The 21,070-nt window shown below is 38.3% G+C and overlaps 1 protein-coding gene across 10 annotated transcripts in view; it reads right to left on the bottom strand.

The window, feature by feature from the left end:
- Positions 1-21,070, bottom strand: part of pde4d (phosphodiesterase 4D) — an 830,388-nt gene that overhangs the window by 253,916 nt on the left and 555,402 nt on the right. Inside the window, exon 1 of one of the 10 annotated variants that reach the window (XM_008102874.3) lies at positions 10,104-11,155. The exons of the other annotated variants lie outside the window; for them this stretch is intronic. Coding sequence (XP_008101081.1) covers positions 10,104-10,228 — 125 coding nt within the window. The 5' untranslated portion in view covers positions 10,229-11,155. Of the gene's footprint in view, positions 1-10,103; positions 11,156-21,070 lie in introns of those variants that run through there. 10 annotated transcript variants of the gene reach the window in all.

The raw sequence follows: 21,070 nt of genomic DNA, 5'->3' as shown, positions 1-21,070 counted from the left end.
AAATGTTTAAAGGAAGTATCCAAGGTGCTGAACCTATTTGGGGAAAGCATTTGGCACCTTGACTAGCTTTTAAAAATCCAAAGAAAAAGAACCACATAATTATATGTAACATATAGGTGGTAGGCCAAAAACCAAAAGCTTTTAGGCTTTTATTAATTCTAAACAGAAATTACACAGTGCTCTGCTTTGGATAGCTGCCTTATTTGATCTTGTAAATTTCAAAGCTGTCTCTTAATGCCCATTTATAAATGCTTGTTAGAGCAGTGTCTTAATTAGTTACTAAATGCTTTGAAGAGGGTTTTTAAAACAGGCTATTTGGTTTTAATAAAGAGTGACTGCACAGTAAAATCAGGTTTACATAGGGTTGCCCAGAGCTGCTGAGGTGAGGGTTAGAAAACAATCTTATATTGAGAGTGTATTTGTCTGGTTCAGAGCTTGGAAAAGCGACATTGTATGGGCTGTGAATTTCACAGCCCAGGCGAATTGCGAACTGTAGTCTGCTGAGCTAAAAATGATATGAAAAAAGCCTTTTGGACTACAATTGGTTCAGGATAGATACATTAAATTTACCCTTCTTTAGATTCTTCAAACAAACTGGACATTTCTGAACTCTCCCCCAAAATGTTACTCTTAATCTTGGTTTTTCTAGGTATTTGTTTTCATTTGTTTCATAACTGTAATGCTATTTAAACACTAGAGGCTTTGAATTTAATAATGGGAATGCAATAAGCATAAAAGTGCAAGGCTTATCCAATGGCCAACATCTGTTGCTCTGTAGCTGGTCGTTAATATTTGCTTTTTGCAAGACATTTGTTGGTTAAGTCTTAAGATCCAATAACCTCAGCTAATGGCTGTTTGTCTAAGCTGCTATTGAGAATTAATGAGATGTTAAGGCAATATACAATCCTATTCTGTGCTTACAATTCATGTATCTTGCAATTTATCACAGCTTTGGCCGGTTTCAGTTTGGGGCGAGGCTGGCTAAAACTGTTAATATCTCTCTAGTAATTTATTAACATAGCACACAGTTCATACCTGTAGGCTAGGTGAGTTTAGTGTTTATTGTGCATATTTTCTACTTTGGGAATCGAATAATGAACAACTACAACCAAAGAACTTGTTGGCCCACTTAAACAAACTTATTGGAGAAACACATATTTTAAAATAGCTTTCTTTAAAAGTAAATGTGGTTTGATCTCATATAGGCATCTTGGAACAAACAAAATAAGCGGTCTTGCTGGGTGATAAAGACTAACAGATCTTATTTGGCACATGCCTATTTCGATCACAATGAATTATATCATTTGAAACTGCTTTGTCTTTAATCTGCCATCAAACTCTTTGGGTTTTTTTTTTTTGTATTACCAACTAACTACTACTCCCAAGCATCTAATGTTTTCTTATTGTTATTTTTTACAGAGAGTATGGGCACAGTAGACTTGGTTCAGGCAATCCAGGCATTCTTAAATTGGCCTTTTAAATGAATTCCTACCTCAAAGCTAGCTAGCTATTACGTATCTATTGTGTTACTGGCTATCTACTTTATTGTGTTACTGTTTTATTGATGTAATACTGTTTTGGGCTTGTCCCAGTGTAAGCCGCTCCGAGTCCTTCGGGAGATGGAGCGGGGTATAAATAGTTGTTGTTGTTATTATTATATTATTTGAAACACAACAAGATGAGTCCACAGCAGACACTCTACTGGCTGTTGGATCACACAGATTTTTGTATCCATGGGACAGCCAGGAACCAAATCCTAGCAGATACCAAGTCTCATATACAGGGTGTTTGAAAAAGAACTTCCTATTCACCATTTAAATTAAATAGTGAATAGGGAGTTCTTTTTCAAACACCCTGTATATAATGGGATATTGTAGCATCTTGGAGACTAATACAACAAAGTTGGTAGCATAAGCTTTCGTATCAACTTTGTTCTCTGAAATACTACAAGATTCCTCTGCATGCTGATATTCCAGACAGAGCCGGCCCTAGGTATTTTTCAAGTGTAGGCGAACAGAATTTTGGCGCCCCCCCCCCAAAAAAAAACCAATCACTGAAAAATAAAGGCGTTGGATAAGCGAAAATGTTTGATAATAAGGAGGGATTAAGGAAAAGCCTATTAAACATCAAATTACATTAGGATTTTACAAATTAAGCAATAAATATCATGTTTTACAACAAATCAGCAGAAAAAGCAGTTCAATACCTTGTGGAGGCAGGCTGCAGGAGACAGGAGTTGCCTCAATGGCACCCCCAACAAGATGGCGCCACAGGCAACTGCCTAGTTGGCCTGGTGGTTGAACCGCCTCTGATTCCAGACCAGCATGGTTATATCTTAGACATATAGTTATTCATGCCTCTCTCAATGAAATTTCCACATAATCCCCTCTTTTAATGGCCTATTTTTTTAGTCATCAAATCCAAAACTTTTCAAGTCCTTTGCTTTTCTTTCTTTTTTGCCAAAAGTCTGTAAGGGATTTCCAGTCTTTGCAAAATTCTCTTATCTAACAATAAATTAATTTCTGCTACATCTATCAATTTCATCATGTAGATATACCCTGACTCCAAAGTAATTGGGAGGCTCCTGTGAATATAGACATATTTACATCAAATTGAGTTCCTGTCTGTCAACATAATTTAAAATTTACTGAACTTTAAAGTACAATCTATCTGAATGCCAAAAGGTCAATCCAATAGTAAGGATAATGCCTCTCTTTGGTTTAAGTTTACAAGACAATTCAGAAGGAACAAAGGACTGCATGCAGCAATAAAGTAATGTTTCTTTCCTCAACTATGCCATCATCAATCCAAGAAGAACTCCCAGTCCACATATTAAATTGACAGAAGTGCGATAAAAAATGTAATGGTATTTTCTCTTTATACCAAAAGAAAAGTCATCATTTTTTCTAAATGTTGGCAGCTGGAGGAAAACTATCATTTAGACACTAGAGTATCATAAGAAATTACAGTTTAAGAGATGTCAACCTTTCAACAGATAGAAATTGCTTCATTGATTCTGCAAAAAGGGAGGGAGGATGTTATAATTTTAAAAGGACTAATTCTATTTCCCAACCACCAAATAATGCTTTTACTGGAAGAGGTGTGTTTATCTGCTATTGGTAAATTTTTTAAAATAGGACACAATCCAGGGCCCTTGCTTCAGAAAAGGGGTGAGCTGCACTTTTCTTGGTCCATTTCCAAACTTCCAATAATGTTTGTTTGCTCACAGTTCCCATTTGTAAAAATTTCTATCTCTCAAAACATGTTTTCTTCAATAAAGCTCATTCTATTGTATACAGGAAGTATCTTGGCCCCCATTTATTATTTCTTTCTATTTTTAGAGGCACTAAAGCACAGCTAATCACTACACCATGGTTTGGACCTCGGCTGCTACCAACAGGCTATTAGTATTGATTCATTTCCATAGATACCATTTTGACAAGACAACGAGAAGGTTGATGGCATGAAATTATCCTGTATTGCAAGGTCTTTCTGCTCCAAGACTAGTGCTATTAGCCAGTGGTTCCTGATTATAAAAATGTTTTTTTAAAAAAGAAGAGATATTACTATATTCAAGTCTCAAAGGTTCCAGGTACACTTTGTGCTCCCACATCAGGTACTGTCATTAGCATGTGGCAGCTTTGGTCACATGGCTTCCCACCAGTGACATCTGTCCTGGCCTTACATTTAAACAATGAAATGAAAAGGTAGTTCCAAGTATGAAGCAATACCAACAGTTCTCAGAGTCCCCGTGTGTATTCATTAGGCACAAAACTGTTATTAATTTCATCTGGGAAAGCTGACTTTACATATTTTATCAGTCTGCCCTTCATGGAAGAATACTATTTTCTGAAATGCATTCGGTGACTTTTACTACACAGAAACAATCACTTTGAGAATAATATTCCTTTTGTAGTATTGTATTATTGCTGCTGTGTGTCTACAAGTCATTTCTGATCCAATGCAATCCTAAGGGTTTCATGGGGTTTTATTGGAAAGATTTGTTCAGAGGGTTTGCCTTTGCCTTCCCCTGAAACTGTGAGATGTGACTTGCCCAAGGTCACCCAGTGGGTTTCCATGGCTGAGTAGGGATTCCAGCTTTGCTGTCTGGAATAGTAGTTTAATATCCAAACTGTGGACCATGCTAGTTTTCAGCTGGTATTGCTTCAGTAGGTACAAATGGCAGGCTTGGCACCAAGATAAATGTTAATGTGTCCATTAGAGATGTGCGCGGTATCTGTCTCACATGTTTCATTCATGTTTCTGTCTCGTATCATCCATTTGGATGGCACAAAACAGAAAGACCCCCAATGAAACAAAAGGCAGGCGGGAGCCGATATCAGCTCCAAGCCTGCCTTTTAGATCGATCAGCTGTAGGCCCTGCAAGGCCCAGGTGTGTAGGCCCAAAAACTGCACCTGTAGGCCCTACACACCCGGGCCTCACAGGGCCTGCAGCCGATTGCTGAGTAAAGATCACTCCTTATTCTGCAATCGGTTGTAGGTCCAGCAAGGCCCGGGTGCCTAAGCCCAAAGCATGCACCCGTAGGCCTGGGAGCTTTGGGCCTATGGGAGCAGGCTTTGGGCCTACGCACCCGGGCCTCGTAGGGCCTAAAGACGATTGTCAAGAAAGGAGCAATCCTTACTCGACAATCGTCTGTAGGCCCTGCGAGGCCAGGCTAGGTATAGCCCAAAGCCTGTGCCTTAAGGGTGCAGGCTTTGGGCCTACTTGCACAGGCCTGGCAGGGGGGGAGGTTGGGGGTGGCTGGGTCGTCCTGTGCCTCCCTCCTCTCCCTTTGCCCGGCTCCTTACCAGGCATTTGAGCAGCACTAGCTGTGGCCTTGGCCGGCACTTCCCCGCCCCCTCCGAAAACAAAAAACAAAGCAAAACAAAACAAATGTCTGACCATCCAATTTTGGGAGGTCAGACGAAAACAAATCAGGGCCTCGAAGAAAGCCAGGACACAAAACAGAACAAGGTAAGTCTTGAAAGCCCATCTCTAGTGTCCATTACAGCTGCCAAGAAAACTCAACAATAGGGCCCAACTGACATAAGTGGGATACCAGGCAGATCTGCCAGAGGCCTCATCGAACTTAGAGTTGGTCCTGACTAATATTGTCCCAGGTATTGTTCTGCCTGATTCAGTATTAGTGGTTTCAGTGTATAAATGTTACACCTTCTAAGATTTGTGAGATAAACTAGAACTTGGCCTCATTCATGTTAACAACTATAGTGGCATGATTCCACTTTACCTACCACAGTTCCATCCTATAGAAGTTTGGGATCTGGAGCATGGAGAGGAATATTTAATATTCTTTAGTGCCTCATCAAGCTACATGTCCCAGGATTCCATAGGATGCAGCCATGGCAGTTAAACTAGAATTGTAGCGCTAGAACTGAAGAGTGCAAAGGGGACTGTTACCTTGGAAATGTGCCCATGTTAGAGGTTCTGTACTCATAAGAGCCCCGGTGACGAAGTGCGTTAAAGCACTGAGCTGGAGACCGAAAGATCCCAGGTTCAAACCCCGGGAGCGGCATGAGCAGCTGCTGTTAGCTCCAGCTCCTGCCAACCTAGCAGTTCAAAAACATGCCAATGTGAGTAGATCAATAGGTACCGCTCCGGCAGGAAGGTAACGGCGCTCCATGCAGTCATGCCGGCCACATGACCTTGGAGGTGTCTACGGACAACGCCGGCTCTTTGGCTTAGAAATGGAAATGAGCACCAACCCTCAGAGTCAGACATGACTGGACTTAACGTCAGGGGAAACCTTTACCTTTACATTACTCATAAGATATTTTAAAATCCAAATGGCTAAACTACAGATAACTGTAAAATATACAAAAATGTTTTAGTCAAAGAAGAAAACGTGTACAAAAGGCCTAAGATAGGAAGAATTTTGTATGTTTTGTAATTTATAATCTATTTTAATAGTTTTAACTGTTTTATGTACTGTTTTATATTGATTTGTATGGGCATCGAATTGTTGCCGTTGTTGTAAGCCGCCCTGAATCCCTTCGGGTGAGAAGGGTGAGATATAAATGTGAAAAAATAAATAAATAAATAAGAATTTCAATACTGCTTCCAGTATGAATGAATTTTCATGGAGAACAAAAAATATATCTTGCAAAATGATATGAACAAAATGTGGAAACAGGAATACAGGTGGGCTTCAGAGAAACATGATGCTACAATTGAGTTTTTCCAGGTACACAGACCAGCTGCAAACATTTTAAAAAATGACACTGTGACGTTGCAAGATTAGCAGTGATGGGAAAGAGAGAGGAGACAGAACATTATCTTGAGACTGATGAGCACATATACATTATTAATGGATCTGATATTCTTTTTATGAATGGCTTTAAACCAAAACAGCACACTATACTTTGTTTTCAAAATAAAAACTCTTACAGCCTAAAATCTTAATAGAATCAAATCTTGACACATTACAAAAACTAGTAGTCATTTTTAGAATAATACCCTTTGAAAAGTCTGGCACACACTATTAGTTCTGTAATCTCATCCTTTTTAAGAAACGCTATATAAAACAGCAAAACTAACATTGATAATGAAAACATCACACTTGATATAACTATAGAAACTCAGGCCTTTCCCAACCATATTTTTTAAAAAGGTAAGGACTGGTTTCATCACAAAATTTCCAGTACATCGTAAATATACCAGACAAGAGACAAAATATATAATCAGTGAACTTGGTGCTAAGACAGTCAGTGAAACAGAAGCAGGTCTAGAAGTTAGCTACCCAGCTATTCAGTGCCTATCATTTCACCTATGCTCTTTGTACTGGGCCAGCCCAATCATCTTTGCCTTTGTCACACTCCTATGGCCATGTTTTTCCCTTTTCTGTATATGACTGAAAGCTAGCTAGACATTGAAGAACTCTGATAGGAAGAAAATCAACTTATTGAAACATGCTTGAGAAGAGTTCTACAGATATCATGAACAGTTAAAAAGACCAATGAATGAGCCTAGAGCAACCAACGCCTGAACTCTCCCTAGGAGCCAAGATACTGAGTATACTTTGGCCATATTATAAGAAGACATGGATCACTAGAAAAAGATGATAATGTTTGGTATAATGGAGGGCAGTAGGAAAACAGGAAGGCCTCATTGCAGATGGCTAGACTAACTAAGGAAGCTATAGCCCCGAGTCTGCAACATCTGAGCAGGGCTGTTGAGGAAGGGTGATGGAGCTCTCTCATTCACAGGGTTCCATTGATGGCAGTTACCAATTACAATGCCTACCAACCATGGGTAAACTTCAGCCATCCAGGTGTTTTGGACTTTAACTCCCAGAAATCCAAGCCAGCTTACCAGCTGTTAGGAAATGTGAGAGTTGAAGCCCAAAACACCTAGAGGGCCGAGGTTTGCCCATGCCTGGTCTATACTCTTGTGTTGGTTGTCTACTTACCACTTTTAGCACTCATTGACATGCATTTGACCACTTTTTCCATCCTAAGTGATAGGTTCACCATTCTGAAGGTTTTAGAAAAGCCCACTTTTTCTCTATCTGATCATTCACATGTTTGTTATAACCCACCAAAAGTGACCTTTACATAAGCCAGCAGTTAATGGGATCTGGATTGGCTGAGAATACCCATAGAAATGAAATCATTAAAAAGATCAGCTCAGTAGTCAGGCTGCTGACTAATTGAAATGTGCAGCTTTTTGTATTTACTGAACCAAACAAAAATACAAGTAAATAAAGTGCTTTTTTCTCAAAAAAAGAAAAGAAAATGGACAGAAATAAAAACATACAACATTCATTAAATCCAATAAGTGTATTCTGGAAATAATTGGATGAAAAGTATTGAGCTGCAGCTGCAAGCATTCATCATCATTGTCTACGATGGTCAAGACTGCTGGGAGTTAAAGTTCATCAATATCTAAAAGGCTACATGATTCCCATCACAGGTCTAACAGCTAGGTGGAGCTTTTGCATTTTTGCCCTCCATGAGAACCAGAGCTTCAAAAATTACTTTTTTGAGGCTGCAATTACCAGACCCCATCCCCACCCTGCCATATGGCTAGAAAATTTTGGGAATGACAGTCTAAATGTTAAGTTTGACAAATTGGGGCTGCCTTGGTGTATCTGTTTGGACAGAATAAGGGGGATGATGGGTCGGATGCTTTAATATGTATCTTTTATGGAACTGCATTTTAATATGTGTGTTTGTAGAATTTTTATAGTATTTGTGTGTTTTTGACTGCGCTGTGACCCGCCTTGAGCCATAGGGAGAGGTGAGTAAGAAATAATAATAATAATAATAATAATAATAATAATAATAATAATAATAATAATAATAAGGACATATTTTTGGCCTCTTTTTATCCGAAACAGCCAACTCCATCCCCCATCCAACAAAACAAAACAAAAACCAGGCTGCAAACCTCAGGATTCCACATAATGGAATCATGGGAGTTAATATGGAAACATAGTGCTATAATTATGTAATGTGAATAGGCCCTAAGAAGTCCATTAAGGAGAATGGTTACCCAACACCTCAAATCTGAGTGAAATGTCATTTACTCATGCAGACTGGATCTCCTTTTCCCCATGTAAAGTAAGATTGTGGGGTGGATATTTTTGTTGCAATAGTGTCAAAATCATGACTAAATAACAATTGTGAGCATGAAATTGTTACCTAGATTTACTCATCTGTAAATGTTTCATATTCACCATCACTAGTGATTATTATGACTCTATTGCCATGTTCATTAAGTTAATCATTAAATTAAGTTAATGATCATTACGTATACTTAACCAAACAGGTGATATAGAATCCCAGCCATTCTCTCTTCCTCAGGAGATTTCAATTTCATATTAAAGCCATAGCTTTTTTGCATGTAACAAACTCACTGGACATTTTTTAAAAAGAATGTTTATTCTGAATTTTGATACCTACCAACAGAATAAAAAATAAAGTCTCACTTTTAAACTCCTACGAAGTCCAAGAATAAATCCCCCAACCTAGTGTTTAAGAAATCATAGGTTTTCATGCATGGGTGTGTGTTGGGAGAAAACAATAACAACAACAGAAAGTAAGTAGGCAAACGTGTGAAAAACTGTGGGAACACTGAGCTCCTGAAACGTCTATAGCAGGATGGTGTTTATGAAGTGTTACAGAAGCATTTCAGTACTTGGGTACTTGAACCAAATATCTCACACAGATTATAACAGCAATAAGGTCAGAGTATTCCAAACAATGTTGAACCCTTGTGTTTTGAGCTCTGACATAGTGTGTGCACCTTCTATGTCTTTATTTTATGCAAGACCGCAAATTGTATTTTTACACTTATGGGCAGTTTTATATTTTTTGGCCCATTTCTAACATCAGGGCTAATTTGAACTCCCCCATGTCATATCAACAGCTCTGTTATAGTGTAAGCTTCCCGAAAGCAGAGGCCTCTCCATGTTGCTTATACCATTCTATAAGAAACTATGCTGTGTACATTGATTGTGCAACAGCAATGGCAACAACAATTTTATTTTTCGTCGGAATAAGATTTTAATTTTTTTTAAAAAAATCCTGTTGAAAATCACTTCCATTTGAAAAAATGGTTTTCCCAGCAACATATGAGAAGTACAAACCTAAAGTCCTTTTAGGCAAGCTCAACTGGGCAGCTCTTTGGATCCTGACAACTGACCTTTTAATTTAAAACATAACTTTGGTATTGCTTCCCCTTGAAATAGCTGGTCTGTGTGAACAAAGGATGGGAACAATGACTGGGCATTATATTTGGCTCTAACCGTTTCTCCAGTTACATCAATGCATCAATCCTATTCAAGTCAATAGGATTTACTTATGGCTGCTTTGTCTCCCTTATCATTCATCCTTTTACATACGAATTCATCAACAAGCATTCAAAGCAAGTTATGTGTGGCTTTTTCAGACACCTTAAAATGCAATAATAATTTCCCAATCCCATTTTTCAAGTCCAAATAAGTGGCAATGGCAACTGTGACTGTTCCCCTCACATAACATATTCAAAATAATTCAAGACACTAAAGACCAGAAAGCAGCACACTGTTTGCAATAGGAAGGGTTATTGAAAATAACAGAAGAGGAAAGAGAAACCAAGTTACCGTCTCCTTTGCTGCTTAATATCAATGGGCTTGTTAATAGCATAGGGTGATCCGTGAATGAAGGCGCTTCGGAATCTAGCCACTTTCTCCAGAGTCAGGTGCTCACAGCTGGATGGCAAACTCATTTTATCCGGGTGCAAGCTGTAAAAAGCTAATAGCAGAAAGGGAACATTCCTGGGAGATCTGGAAACAAAAGAGCTGGCTAAATGGATCCAACTCTAGTGGGATTTGCACTGCTGTACTAACTAGAAAAAGAGGAGAGGGTCCCTGTCTCTTCAGCTGCTGCCTTCACCCTGATGGACTGGCAGCAGCTTAGATCCCTTCAAAGTCAGGCGTGCAAGCAGAGAGCAGGGAAACGATACAATGGCAAGCCTTCCAGAGCTCATTTCCACTCCCCCACCTCTCCACTTCCAACAGACGTTGAGCACAGCTTGATCGGCTGTGAATTCAGTCTCTCCAAAAGTCACTCCTGCAATTACAAAGCAACAAGAGGTGGCTGGGATGGACTATTTATACTGCAGATTGCAGATGACGCTCACTCCAGTGAGAGATTACTTATTTAGATTTACAGAAACTTTTTTTCTTGGAAAACCCTCTTCAGATGCATTTTACAAACAGATTAGTCAGCGTATATATGGCCAATATAGCATAAAGTAAACCTAAAACAAACACACACACACACACATAATTCATATGTCTTCATGATAAATGGTTTCCATTCATCTGTTTCTACCATATAATGTTTGTAAAGCCACATAGCTTCTTTTTATACTTCTTCTTTTCCTCCTTCTCCTCCTCCTCCTCCTTTTTTAACCACACACTCAAGTAGAAAGCAGAACTCAAGCAGAAAGCATGGTCAATAGTGAATTCCCACAAGAAGGTTTATACAGTGCAGATACCGTGGGAAGATGTTGCACACTAATCTAACACAATACTGTGGGGTATTCATTCATGCTTTTTTACACGTACCTGCTTCTTCTCCAAAATATGGGACTTATCATAAACATTAACATCTATATTCTGTATCCTTTTCTGGATAAATATGGAATATATTGAAACATCATTGTTTTAAAACTGTGCTCAATGAGTTGGTGTCAACTGGCCCAATGAGTTGGTGTCAAACTGGAAGGAGGTCTGAAATGGAGTGCCAAACAGGGGCCAATATTCTTCAATATTTTCTAATACTTCTAACAAGTTTCTAATTAGGGACCTCATCAGATGAAGCCCGGGAAGTGTCCAATGATGGATGGGCACGATGCCCATCCCACAATGTCACTGGACGTCTGGCCAAGGCCCCACCCACAACTGGAGTGGAAGAGTCATATGATGCTTTCCTCCTAACATGGAAGCCTGCCTGTATTGTGCTAGCTTCAACGGATCCTCACCACTTGGGAGACGCTTCTCACGTGTGATAGGGGAAGCATCGCTGCAAGGGTGTGGTGATGGGGCAATGGGTTCACCCCACTGCCCCCCTGGTGCAGCTATAGAGAAAACTACACAATAATCAACTATAGTACACAAGTGTAAAGGGGGAAAAATCCAAGCTTCATTTATACAGTAAAGATTATATGAAACTTATATATAAATTATCAAATGTATACACACACATGTATATGTGTATACACACACACACAACTTATAAGTGGTTGGTTTAACCAGTTTGACAGTAAAACTGAGTTACTGTGTCATGAAAGGATACATGTCTAAAAAACATGTCACCAACATAAAAAGTTGTAAAGCTCTGATTTAAATGATGAGAAATCTTATCAGATTTGCAGATGATACAAAACTTGGAGGGGTAACTAACAATCTCTTCAATAGAGATGGTGTTCGGTTTTTCTTGAAGATACAAGAGATGGATTGAAAACACACACACAGCAATTTTAGACCTGTGGCTAGTTTTCCATTTAGGCAAGAATATACTGATTGTGATTGCTGGTCAACTTTAAAAACTTTTAGACCATACAGTCTGCATATCTGTCTTCATACTTTTTTCTCTTTCAACATAAAGCCTGTTCTCAAGAAAGTATTTGTAGATTTTATTTTGTGGGGAAGGCAATTACAATGATCCATATTAAACTTTAAATGTAATGAACATTACATATAAAATCAGTTCTTCTTCATTATGTTTGTTCATTCTTGAATCTGAAAATATTTTTTTGTAAAAAGGAACTTTCAAACAAAGTTTCCAAATGCATTTTGTAAAAATGCTTGATTCCTTATGGTTCCACTGTAAGTTTTTTTTCTATTTCCTTGTTATTCCATACATGACATAGAAGCAGATAATTTAGGGTGTCCTTAAAGAATAATGTTCTAACTTTAATAGTTAAGGGTAAAGCAGCTGTTTAAAAAATCCTGTGCAAAAGGTGGACAGAGTGGGATTCACTACTGCTTAGCCATTTCAATAAGGGATGGCTACCTGGGCAGGATTGTGAGCACATGTTCTGACTTGTTTAGCAAAGTACTGTTAAGCCTAGTATGAATAAGATATGGTGCTCTTTGTAATGGAAAATCTGAAGAGGGATTGCAAATTCAGGTCTTCCAGCACACTAGAGCATTACTGAATTCCCCACCCCGTGGTGTAACAGTGTTTGGGAAATAAGGGGAAAGGCTATGACACTAAGACAAATTTCTGGGCAGCCTCAAACATTTTTTCCAGAAATAAAAAAACTATTTTGTTTTGCTTAGTTTTGCAGAATATCTTGCTCCAGTAAAATGAGACCTACTTGGAAGTGAGAGGTTGCAAGTAAGTATCTTATCTGTAAAATTATTTTCTGTGTAAAACAATGTGACATTATTCATTTTTAGCATTTCAATTGTTCATCAGTACGATTTTTCAGTGTGATGTGCAACATTTATCAATTAAATCCTACAATTCCACCTGAAATGCTGCTTTTGTGGAGTAATTTGGGGATTTTCTATGGTTAGTGTTGCTTGGGGGGAGTAACCAGGCAATTTTTCATATACTATAGAACAAGCAGCACCAACATGCTTCCTAAAACAGTAAATCAAAATTTAGTTTTGATGGGGGTTGTGTAATGACTGAGGGTTGCAAAAGCAGCCTTTGTGAGATGGTTGCTGTGTGTTGGATAGTGGAGGCAATAATATAGCCAACATAACCAGTACTCATTGTTGCCTTTGCTCTCCAAGAATTTATCTAATTTTATTTTCAAGCTGTCTAATTAGCATCAATCACAAACTTTTATAGACGTAAATTCATTTGTGCCATTTAAATACATTTACATCTCATTTTACTTTTCTCATTTGGGCACAAAAGTTTTTAGAATTAAGCCTTCTTACTTCTAGTAGCTTACTTGACTTTGCATATTAGGAAAAAACTCAGGCGAGTGCCAATTTGGCTAGCTTTTCTTAACCTACAATAACCCCATAGGGGATATGTTCCACAACCTCCCGAAGTTATCTGAAACCACAGCTTATAGTAAACCTTATATTTTGATTATATTTGATCTGGAAGCATATCATAGAATTGCACTGGAGGACCAGAAAGACCCACAAACATTTAAGGGAGGGATATTTTTTGGAGTGTGGGTAACTGAAACTATGGATATTAAATCTATGAATAAGAGGATCTTACTGTACATTCTAGCTGAACCTAAAAGACATCTGGAGAAATGTAACTTTCTTGACTTTGACTTTCAACTTCCACTTTAACGATTTTCTCCTCTTTTCTAAAAGAAGCATGAGGTCCCAAAAGTAATCCCTCCAGATAGGGACCAAAATTTCCCTCAACTGAAAAAAATGGAGAGAATGGAGATTTAAGCCCTAAAAGTCACCAAGAGGCACCAACAGATGGTTCTGATGTAAAGCAAGGCAACTTGTTTGTGTGTGTGTGTGTGTGTGTGTGTTGTAAATTTGTTCAGAGGGAGCTTGCCTTTGCCTTCATCTGAGACTGAGAGAATGTGACTTGCCCAAAGTCACTCAGTAAGCTTCCATGGCCGTGTGGGGATTTGAACCCTCGAATCTAGAGTTGTAATCCAGCGCTCAAACCACTACATCACACTGGCTCTTTAGTCCCAACCACAGTGGACCAACTGAATCCATTAGGACTTTGTAAATATTTATGTAAAGTCTGTGGTTTCAGCTGACTGCCATCATTGAACTAACCACTGGATATAGGCCATGATATTGTTCATAACATCATATAGCCAAAACACTGGTTGAGTGGGGGAGGACATGAGATGCAGTACATTCATTGCACATTTAGGAAGATGGGCCTTGTTTTGCACAAGCCCTGCCCTTCCCATATAATCCTCAATAGTCCCACTTCCAGTCTGATGTTTTTAGATGTGTTTTAATCTGTTGTATCCGTGAATTGCTGAATGGTTTTAATTTATATTGTTCTATGTTTTAACTCTTGTATTTTGAACTCCTTGTTTATTGGGCTTGGTCTCCATGTAAACTGCCCTGAGTCCCTTCGGGGAGATGGTGGCAGGTTATAAGAATAAAGTTATAAAAACAACAACAACAACATTTTTGTATGCCGCCTCCATCTCCCCAACGGGGACTCGGAGAGGCTCACATGGTGACAAGCCCAATACAAATCCCATAACATCATAAAATCAAACAGTTAAAACAACAAGCATCACATTTAAAAACAAATTAAACTAGTAATAGTTTAAGAAAACATAATTAAGAGCAGGAAATATAAATAATCATCCACAGCATTAAAAGGTCCAATGTGGACACAAATGGGCAAACAATCAAACTGATAAAAAGAGTCTCTATATAAAAACAGAACATACATCAAATAGACAAAGCAGGAAGGGAAAATAAATATTATATTATTGTGTCTTGGTCCCTCATCCACACAGATTTCCTAATATAGTTCTAAACATAGTCATGCAAAGCCCAACCATGCAAAGCTCATGGTGACTTGGTTAACTGAATGCTCTATCCGTTTTGAACAGTAAAAGCCCTTAATGGAGCAATAAATACACTTTAGCGATTTTGGTCATGAAATGTACCAACATATTAGAAATGTGTTAGTCTTTGCAAAGATAATGCCAACAGGTGTGCCAGTAAGAATTTCTCATCAACCTTTTGTTAAGTGCTTTGATTAACAAGGTAAGGAATATTTTTATGTAGAGTATAGTGAAAGGGAAGACATCTATTAAAAGATTTGAATTGCATTATAACAAGATGATTAAAGACCTTGAATTTTATGTCTAATATGGTACTAGGTAGGGGACTGTGCATTCTGATGTTCTTAATCTTTTATCCATATTGTTATCAAAGAAATTGGTCTAATGATCATAGCTTGGGTATACAGAATATAGCCTGGATTCTTTTTTTTACTTTTGAAAAAATGACATAACTGCAAAATGTGAGGCAACTAGAAATCTTGGACAATATCATTGTGTTAGGAAAAATTATTATGAACTCAATTTTTGACCCATGGCTGCCACTGTGCATAAGGTTACTCATTAAAATACATGTGTAGCATATTGGTGCAGCTCCATAGCAGAACAATTGTGATTATTCATTGTCCTTAGTGAATATAATGTGTGAATATCAGCTGTTGTTCCTAAGTTTAGAATAACTAAGTTGTGGCACAAATGTTGCTTACTGCATAAGCAAAATAAAGACATTTTAGAAATGTTAGGTCAGCAAAACCTATTGTTAATGTATATCAATTTCAAGGCACATGGTGTATCAACTGTTGAAAATTAAATTTGCATTTTCTGTGGAGACTGGCTGCCTTGTTTTTAAATATGCATGTTATCCAGTTATTAATGTAATATCACCTTCCATGGATTTACTTCCTAATTTAGGATAATTGATATGCATGGAAACAGAATATGTATGTGTCTTTTAACACATTATTCACCTCTTCTATATTCCAAATTAACAATTAATGGCTAAACAAGATTTTCTCCTATTATTCCTCTGCCATCAACCATTTAGTTACCAGGAAGATTAGTAAGAAGAGAAAAGGATTTCCACCAATAAAATACTATTTTAAAAAGTTTGACTAGTTACCAACTGTCCATTTAAATAGTAAAACAGAGAATTTCAAAATGATGATCTTAACAATTCATGCTTAATTAGATTTACTCAGAAGTAAGACCTATTGAACTGGATGAAACAAACTCTTAAGTAAACAAAGCAATTTAGAAACTATTGTTGCAATCCTATGGTCACGTCCATGTGTAATTCTTCTTAATTGCCATCAACTTGACTTTGACTTATGATTATCCAATTAATAAAAGACCTCCAAATCACTCTACCATCAACAGCTCTGCTTAGATCTTGCAAATTCAGGACCATGGCTCTCTTTATTGAGTCTATACTTCTGTAATACAGTTCTCTTCTTTTTCTACTGCCTTCTATCTAATCAAACATTATCCTTTCTAATGAGCCATATCTTCTTATGATATGACCAATGTACAATGGCCTCTGTTTAGTCACCTTGATTTCTAGGAACAGTTCAGACTTGATTTTCTCCAGAAAATATTTGTCTTTTTGACATTATCTGTAGAACTTTTTGTTGACACCACATTTCAAGTAAAATTGATTTTCTTCCTACCAACTTTCCTCATTCAGCTGTCACAAAAATGCAAATAAATTGGGAATACGATGTCATGGTCAGTCCTTACTTTATTACTAAAAACATATATTTACACTTCAGGGTCCTTCATAGCTGCCCTTCCAAGTGCTAGGGAATGTCTGTACTGACCATTTAGCTCAGAATAGGCCTTGATCACCCAGTGGTGGCCAAATCCCACAAGAACTCCACTTTAACCAAAGTTGGAGGACAATCCAAATTCTGGCCAAGAATTCAGAATATCTCCCGACTTCGGGCCCATCTGAACAGTTTGGCCAGTTCCAAAATTGCACATACCATCTTTTCCTGTCCAACTGTTCACCCATAGGCTCAAGGTTGGCACTGCCATGAACAGAATACTTTGCCCCAGGTGATAGTAGGGTGAGAGATGGTGACTCATTTTCCTCCCACCTGCTGGGTGGACCAATGCTGCTGCTCCAAAAAATCTCACCCGCATTTTGCTACCTCTGGCAATTGTTGGTGTGGGCTCCATGGAACATCTGCCAGTCTTGTTCAGAATATCAGGTGAGGATGGCTGAGCAGGCTCTTCCCCTTGCCACTCCTCTGTATAAGCTTCTGGCTACTCCCCAACTGTAGCAAATAACAACATCCAACACTAGATAGGCAGGCTCTCAGGAAAGCATGCCAGCTGATTTTGTGCTACAACTATGCTGTGATAGAGAAATGACCACTGCACAGCTTTCCTGAACATGCCAGGCTCCAAATGCTTCTGTTGGACCTTGAGGCTTTCTATGTGATGTTAAGCTGAGACCATTTCTATGTTCCACCTCCCTCTGAGATGACAGCAGTGCGACTGTCTTTGAGGAATAGCCCAGCATAAGAGCAAACTACAGATACCTGATGCTCAGTGGGAACTGCTCCACCTGTTCTTGATAATTAATCGGTCATTATGGAAGAACTGCAAATGCAGTTCAGATGCAGAAAGCAACATTTGTACTCCTTCAAGGTGGAGGCATTCTTTGCTAGCTCTAACATTTTTGTTTTGAGTCCTATATCACAGAGAAATGGAATCCAGCTTTTCTTCAGCACATCCCGATCTGACTGACATTTTATGTTTCTAGACTTTTGGCTTACAAAAGAGACTGGGACTTATTGGCTCCACAGAGTAATTTATAGCTCTAGGCTGCATTAGCAGTCCCTATGAACATGCATCTACAACTTCCTGCTGAAATGAAGGACCTCTATAGCAAAGGTATATGGATTGAAATACACAATAAAACAAGCTTGGTTCAGTCATCTATCAAAACTGAGGATGTAAGTAAGAAATAGTTATAGATGCTGGAAGGGATTTGCAGATAGCATGAACCACCAAAAAGACAAATAAATGGATCTTATGGTACCAAGGTGTGTCCTGAATTTAACCTATATAGATTTCAATTTATTTATTATTTTATTCTTTATCTGACTACACAATTGTATTATCAATGTGCTATGCAAATATGACTTGCTCTCATTTTTCCAGATTCAATCTATGCAAGACCCACCAAATTATTTTAATCACATCTATCCTCCAGTTAATTCTATATCATTTGAGTTTTCATCTTTTGCTCATGAAACACAGTCTACTTCTTACTTAGACATCTACAATGACTTTTCAGAGATCTAAGATATTTCTTTACAACAAAATCCTAGCCTACTGATATGACATCTCATAGCATATATGAATTCTTGGTTACTGCTTGAGTTAGTAGATTCTTCGTCTGCTTACCAGCAAGTAATGAGAAAATAATTTTAATAAGCTATAAGTACATATTTGAATAATTGAGATAACACTATGCAAATAAGCTATTGATGATACTTGCCTATCAGTAATTTATATTGTGCAGAAATATGATAAAGAAAGAAAGCTTTGTTGCCTAGTACTTGCCTAATGCTATACAAATATTTGCAATTTATCTGGCCCTACAAATATCAGAATGGTGTTGCGAAGAATAAGCAAAAGGGACTTGTGTAATCCTAAGCAAAGAAGCTATCATTTTGATCTACAGAACAGCTGCTATGGGGCTCACACTCACCTTAAATACCAAACATTTAATCCAAAGTATAAAATATTTCACTTCAGTCCATCCTGCAGCATTAGTAGGAAATATGTTGCAGCTGTGCATTTGGATTAAATCACTGGCCCATTATTGTATTTACTGGTGGACTCTCCAAAATGCGTATTAATTGTATAATTCATTTTTGTGTTTAGTGTTTGTAACTTGTGATTTTAGGATAGGTTACAAATACAAAATAAAACAAAGTGATAATAAAATGTAGCCTAGAAGTACAACTGAACTCAACATCACACAGAGATTGTTTTAAAAAAAAGTGGTCAGTGGGAAAGGAGCTGAGCCCAGAAGAGTTACTTTCTTAGACTGAACTTCTAGCACCCAACCCACCCATATGGCCATTGGCTGTGAGATTCTGGGAGCTAAATTTTGAAAGAGGAACTTTTCTGTGGCCTGGTAGTGCTGTATGTTTGATGCTGAATCTATCTCTCCATATCTATCATAGTCACACTCCTTTCTAACCTTTAATTCTGATCATTGACCCAGCTCTGGTAAAATCTAAGCAAAGGTTAACAGTAAAGCAGCCATTCCCAAACTGTGTTCCTCTGAACCCTAGATTCCACAAAATCATCAGAGGTTCCATGAAAAATCCTAATTTTTTAAAAAGCTTTTTTAAAGCCTGTGCCCGAGCATAAAGATCTTATTAAAATTTAGTGAACCTCAGCTTTACAGATGAAATTTTAATCTCTTTATTTCTAAACCTACTACATTATACAAAAGAGGAAAGAAAGAAGAACTTGGTAGGTTCAAAATGTCTAGGGGCAGGGTAAAGGTTCTGTCAGAAAATCAGAGACAGATGTAGGATTTAGCAGGAAAAAAGTTTTCTAAAGGTTTTCATGACTGAAAATGTTTGGGAACTGCTGAAGTAAAGGATGAGGGAAAGATTCAGCATCTCTATAGCACCCCTCTTCATTAAATCTACTTTGAATCTCCACATGTATGTAAAGCTCATACATTCAATCACACATTTCTAAAAGTCAAATCTTCAATACATTAAATGAGTCTGCAATTTGCAGGCAGTTTTTTAAGAATGCACTTAGTGATGATGATGATGATGATAATAATAATAATAATAATAATAATAATAATAATAATAATAATAATAAATTTAATACCTGCCTCTCCCTGTGGGTTGAGGCGGGATACAACATCATTAAAGCAAGAAATATAATGCGGTTAAAAGACATACAAATACATACACAGAGTTAAAATATGAGTTAAAATCCATGGATAAAGTGCAGATTAAAATGCACAACTTAAAATTGACTGTGTAGATTTGCCAGAAGAGATGGATCTTCAGTTGTGTCTTAAATTCTGACAGCTGATCTAGCTGTCGGAGCTCTTCCAGCAAGTCATTCCACAGTCTTGGGGCAGCTGCTGAGAAGGTCCTCTGGCTAACAGTTGCCAGTCAGGTTCTGGCAGGTTAGAATATATGCCCCTCAGAGGACCTAAGTGTTTGGGGCAAATTGTAGGGGAGAGGGCAATCCTGCAGGTAACCTGGACCCAAGCCCTAGCTTTAAAACTCAAAACCAACGCTTTGTACTTTGCCCAGAAAAAAACTGGCAACCAGTGGAGCGACTTTAGAATAGGTGTAACATGCTTATTCCTTGGTGTTCCTGTGACCAATCTGGCTGCTGCATTTTGAACAAATTGGAGTTTCTAAACTTGGTACAGAGGTAGCCCAATGTAAAGCGCATTGCAGAAGCCCAACCTTGAGGTTACCAGTGCATGTACTACCATCTTCAGGTCCTCGGATTCTAGGAAGGGGGACAGCTGGCAGGTCAGCCGAAGCTGGTAGTAAGCATTCCTGACCATCACATCTATCAGAGCTGACATTTGAAGAGACAGATCCAGGAGCATTCCTACAGTCTTGGAACTGTGAACACAGTCTTTCAGAAGGAGTGTAACCCCATCCAGACCTGGCTGACATATCTCCATCCGCAGATTAGGACTCTTCATGGCAAGCACTTCTGTTTTGTCTGGATTCAGTTCCAATTTGTTCTTCCTCATCCAGCCCATTGCTTCCTTCAGAGAACATGTTAGCAAGAGCTGATTTTGAAGGCATGGAGAAATATATTTGTAGCACCCCGCCCCACGCCTCCATATGATCTCTCCCAGCTGTTTCATGCCAATGTTAAAAAGCATTGGGGATAGAATGGCAATTTGTGGGATGCTATATAACATCTCCTATTTTGAGCAGCTGCTATCCCCAAGCACCACCATTTGGAAGCTGTCTGAGAGGTACAGCTGGAACCATAGCAACACAGTACCTCTGATTCCTAAACCCTCAAGACATTCCAGAAGGACACCATGGTTGATGGTATCAAAAG

Source organism: Anolis carolinensis, chromosome 2 (genome assembly GCF_035594765.1).
Source record: "Anolis carolinensis isolate JA03-04 chromosome 2, rAnoCar3.1.pri, whole genome shotgun sequence".
NCBI lineage: Eukaryota > Metazoa > Chordata > Lepidosauria > Squamata > Dactyloidae > Anolis > Anolis carolinensis.
The sequence above is the reverse complement of the archived record's forward strand: the minus strand, read 5'-3'. Positions and strand labels throughout refer to the sequence as shown.